General features: G+C 48.2%; 1 protein-coding gene across 8 annotated transcripts in view; it reads right to left on the bottom strand.

Moving 5' to 3' along the window:
• The window catches only part of rapgef1b (Rap guanine nucleotide exchange factor (GEF) 1b), a 35,356-nt gene that overhangs the window by 14,337 nt on the left and 16,019 nt on the right, over nt 1-5,000 (bottom strand). For 4 of the 8 annotated variants that reach the window (XM_035521398.1, XM_035521397.1, XM_035521396.1 and 1 more), the window contains exons 4-8: nt 3,852-4,008; nt 3,577-3,665; nt 3,176-3,328; nt 1,368-1,430; nt 776-896 (exon numbers count right to left, since the gene is read on the bottom strand). In XM_035521398.1, the coding sequence (XP_035377291.1) occupies nt 776-896; nt 1,368-1,430; nt 3,176-3,328; nt 3,577-3,665; nt 3,852-4,008 (583 nt within the window). The remainder of the gene's footprint in view (nt 1-775; nt 897-1,367; nt 1,431-3,175; nt 3,329-3,576; nt 3,666-3,851; nt 4,009-5,000) is intronic. The other 4 variants (XM_035521400.1, XM_035521399.1, XM_035521404.1 and 1 more) reach the window with 1 other exon arrangement.

Raw genomic sequence — 5,000 nt, 5'->3', positions numbered from 1 at the left:
CCATGTCTCCAGGTGCCGAGCCTTTGTGCAAACAGAAAACGATAACAAAGGCTACTTGAACAAGATGTGTCTAGTTTGTTTTTTGATAACACCTGCTGTTATCATCCTAGCTATAACCCAGCCATTGCTGATTCACTACCTGCGCACGATCCAGTGAGATTGCTGGGACTAACGGTGCTTGGTCGCGTCTACATGTTCTGCCTGGTTTCTGAATGTCCTTCTGTCCTGGACAGATGATGTTACAACTTACTGCTACAGCAGTCAGGAAATCAAAGGCATTTATTACAGGAACACAGGCCGGGTGGTGCCAGGAACCAACCTGACCCTCAGAACGCCCGCAAAAAGTACAGAAACACAACAAAGCAACACGATGCCACACCACAGGTGAAGCGATGAAGAATAAGACTGAGGTCTTTTCCAGTGTCTGTCCCGTATGCGTACACACTGCGGGTACCCATCAGCCTTACCTCAAAAAGGTGAAGAATTTGAACTTTTTGCACCGTGCACCTGGTACACAGAGCTCCACTTGCTGGCTTGAGTTGTGTGCCACATCTTAATTCTGTCATAATGTGGTTGTCCCCTTAAGGGTCAAGGTTGAGGTTAAAGGTCACAAGACTTGAGGCATTTTGCTTGGTAAGGGGAATGAATAGAGTCTCTACACGTTTGAAAGCTTAAGCTGGCAAATTAAGGGTCAGGGGTCATGAGTAGGGTCTGTACCTGTCTGAGAGCATAAGATAGCAAATTAAGGGTCAGGGGTCACGAGTAGGGTCTGTACCTGTTTGAGAGATCCTGGCAGCAGGTGGAGACCACAGTTGGTTCGGCTCATGGGCGCTACCACGGCAACACGTGTGGGGGAGGGAGCAGACTGCCGCTTCTTGGGAGGCAGAGCAGGCGGGCTGCAGGTGGAATATTCATGAATATGTTAATAACTTTATGAATATGCAACAAACAAAAAGTAACAAGGTCAAGTGAAATAATCTCTCCTTCTTTCTCGCTCATATACCGGCACACACACACACACACACACACACATGCAACAGAAAATTGACACACACACAGCTCATATCAGAAATGGTAATGACATGCCCCGATACTCAGAGGTAACCGGGGAAACAAAGAAACAGTCGAATCACAGGTTATCAGGAGGGTAGCATTAGAAGATGGAACACTGATTGGCCAACCATGCAAACTCGCTATGGTCAGGCTTTTCACCTGATTGGCTGGAAATATGCAATGTGTAGTGGGACTACACACACATTGTCATATAAGCACATGCATATTACTGCTTCCAATCAGGAAGCCCGGGCCATGTGATGTCAAACTGCGCGCGCGCGCACACACACACAGCAGCCCAATGACTGACGTACGTTCCTATTACTGTGTCCCTCCACTGCCCGGAAACATGATCGGAGCACAACTGCATCCTGCTCCTGGCACAGGACAACCAAACGATGAGTTTTGCAGAGTGCAGAGACAGAGGAGCAGGATGATCACGTGACCCCAAAGGACACAGGGAAAAATGGATAAAGACCCAAGAAAAAAACAAAGACAGAAAGACAAAATATGAAAGATGGAGCAGAGAGACAGAAACCGAGAGGACACACAATCACATACAACACGACACCATAACTAACAAACGGAACTGACACCTCACACACACACACACACACACACACACACACACACACACAATTAGATGTCTCTATTACTTCTACAGAGCATCTACGGAAAGAGATTTTCCCTTCAAATCACACTCTAGTCTCCTCATAGACATTTCCTCTTTTAAGTGTGTGTGTGTGTTTCACTACTGTATATATATTTGCTTTCTGGAAGCAAGACTAATGACTGAAAAAGAGTGAAAAAGAGCACTTCTGCTTTTCAGGACACAGATGTTAAGAAAGGATCAGGGAGTGTGTGTGTGTGTGTGTGTGTGTGTGTGTACGCACATCCAGTCCCTAACAATAAATGCAACCACATAGAAAGTTGGCTCTAGGAAACTATTACTACAGTGCAGTGAACTTTATTAAGTCTCATTATAGAGAATTAATATTATTACAGAGCAGTATTATACCATAGAGTCCTGTAGTGTAATACCAACAGTATTATTGTGTCCTGATTGAAATGCCAACTGTATTATACAGGTTTCTGTTTAGTGTTCATGGGAAGAGTAAATCACGCCCTAGCGGGAGACGACGTTCTCCCGGACCCCTACAGAACAGCCGACTGGGAGGAGCACAGACGACAAGAAAGTGTGTCTACAAGTTACGTCCAAAATGTCACGTCTCTCGACACACAACTTCCAGAATTCTGCATCTAGGAGTCGCGTTTGACCCAGACCAAAGATGAGGACACCAAACTCCAGTGGACGAGGCACAAGTGAAGGCACGTTAGCAGAAGAACGACATCCTGGCAGGAAATGGCGCAACAACCACAGCAGCAACAACAACCACAGCAACAACCACAACCACAGCAACAACCACAGCAGCAGCAGCAACCACAGCAACAACCACAGCAACCACAGCAACAACAACCACAGCAACAGCAATAACCACAGCAGAAACAACAGTGAGGGCAGTGATGAGCGATCAGGGCACCACACAGCAGTGTGTGGGAGGGGGTGTTAAGGCAAGGCTGCTTTGCGTCTCTGGCAAAATAAAAGTCTTGGGGTTTTTTTTGTGGTTTTTTTTTAAAAATACGGTGATTGTATTTCAAGGCTGCTTTGCGCCTCTGGCAAAATAAAAGCCTTTTTTAAATACGGTGATTGTATTTCAAGGCTGCTTTGTGTCTGTGGCAAAATAAAAGTCTTTTTTAAATACGGTGATTGTATTTCAAGGCTGCTTTGCGTCTCTGGCAAAGTAAAAGTCTTGCTTTTTTTTTTTTTTTTTTTTTTTTAAAAATACAGTGATTGTATTTTGAAGTGTCCACGATAACAGTATCATACGTCTTTGACATCACGATATATCGCGTTACCGTATATTGGCCATGCCTAGCGCGCACTCCACCGGGAGCACCGTAGACCCTACAAACCGAGTCACATTACCTCCGTCTGAAAACTGCAGCGGCAGTGGATGAGGAGCAGCCCCTCGCCAGAGAAGGAAAAGCTCATTTAATATTTAAATCGGCCATTAACATGCATCATGTGATCTGACCGACTGGCACGGACCCCAGTACTCACCTGTGCTCCGCTAACTTAGGACCTGGGAGGGGAGGTTTGGGCGGAGCCACCTCCTCCTCAGAGATGTCTGTCAGGCTGTCAGTCGGCGTGGCAATGGGCGTGGTCTTGCTCAGGATCTCCTTTTCCCGGTCCGTGAGAGGCATCTCACACACGCTAAGAAAAAAAAAAGAGAGAGAGAGAATTACTTTATATGAGAGAACACTAAATGTTGATTGCCCCCAGACACCTCACTGGCACTGAGAACATCATACCACGCCCACCTGAACAAAGCCCCTCCCACTCCACCTGACAGGAAGTCATCTGGATCAGTTTCAAACTCAAAGCACACACACACGTACACGCACACACACACGCGCACACACACACACACACACACACACACACACACACACACACTGCACCTCTCTGTTTTGGCCACAGGGGGCGCTGGCTTGCTGGGAGATGCTGGACATGGCTGCTCTTGTTTTTCTATAGTGAGCTTCACCAACTCCTGTAACACACACACGTACACACACGTACACACACGTACACACGTACGTACACACACATATATAAACACACACAAATTTTAAAAAAGTTTCTCTGCAATCTGTTATGCAAATTTATCAAAAACCACTGAACACACACACACACACACACACACACACACACACACACTTACTTCTGGACGGCTTACCTTCACGCCATCTAGCACCGCTTTTATCACCGCTGTAACAGTTGTCACAGTGTCCTTGTCATCGAGGTCGATGCCTTCGAGCATCACCTGGTCGGACCAGCGAATGAGATTAGCTAAACTCTGATACACCCGGTTATGACAGGAGGCAATGGCAGAGCTGGAGAGAGAGAGAGAGAGGGAGAGAGAGAGAGAGAGAGAGAGAGAGAGAGAGGGAGAGAGAGAGAGAGAGAGAGAGGGGGGGAAGGGAGAGGGAGAGAAGGAGAGAGAGAGAGAGGGGGGAAGACAGGGGAGAGAGGGAGGGAGGGAGAGAGAGGGAGGGAGAGAGGAAGAGAGGGAGGGAGAGAGAGAGAGAGGGAGAGAGAGAGGGAGGGAGAGAGAGAGAGGGAGGGAGAGAGGGGGAGAGAGAGGGAGGGAGGGAGGGGGAGAGAGAGAGAGGGAGAGAGAGAGGGAGAGAGAGGGGGAGAGAGGGAGGGTGAGAGAGGGAGGGTGAGTGAGGGTGAGAGAGAGAGAGGGAGAGTGAGAGAAAGAGAGAGGGAGGGGGAGAGAGGGAGGGGGAGAGAGGGAGGGGGAGAGAGGGAGGGGGAGAGAGGGAGGGAGAGAGAGAGAGGGAGGGAGGGAGAGAGAGGGAGGGAGAGAGAGGGAGGGAGAGAGAGGGAGGGAGGGAGAGGGAGGGAGGGAGGGAGAGAGAGGGAGGGAGAGAGGGAGGGAGGGAGAGGGAGGGAGGGAGGGAGATACAGCACAGAACACATTATAAAACAGAGTTACATCACAGGAAATCTGAAATAAAGATACATTAACATTGTGTATTTGAAGAGTGACTGTTACAGTCTGACGAGCTGGAGGTCATGACGGGTTTATTTGTGGAAGGCGCATTATGTTTTTGTGTCTCTCTCTCACACTCACACACACCCACACACACTCACACACTCACACACCCACACACCCACACACCCAGGTCAATGCACTGAGCTTAGTTTCATGGCCAAGCCATAGCATGCTGGCCATGTGTGTGTTTGGGACATTTGGGACACAACAGCAGTGGTCAGTGTGTGGGAGTTCTGTGTTGTGAAATAAACTGGCAGCCCCATAAACACACTGTGTGTGTGTGTGTGTGTGTGTGCACATGTGTGTGTATTTAATTTCATTAAT

Source organism: Electrophorus electricus, chromosome 22, assembly GCF_013358815.1.
Source record: "Electrophorus electricus isolate fEleEle1 chromosome 22, fEleEle1.pri, whole genome shotgun sequence".
In the NCBI taxonomy this organism is placed as follows: domain Eukaryota; kingdom Metazoa; phylum Chordata; class Actinopteri; order Gymnotiformes; family Gymnotidae; genus Electrophorus; species Electrophorus electricus.
This window is presented reverse-complemented; position numbering and strand designations above follow the sequence as displayed.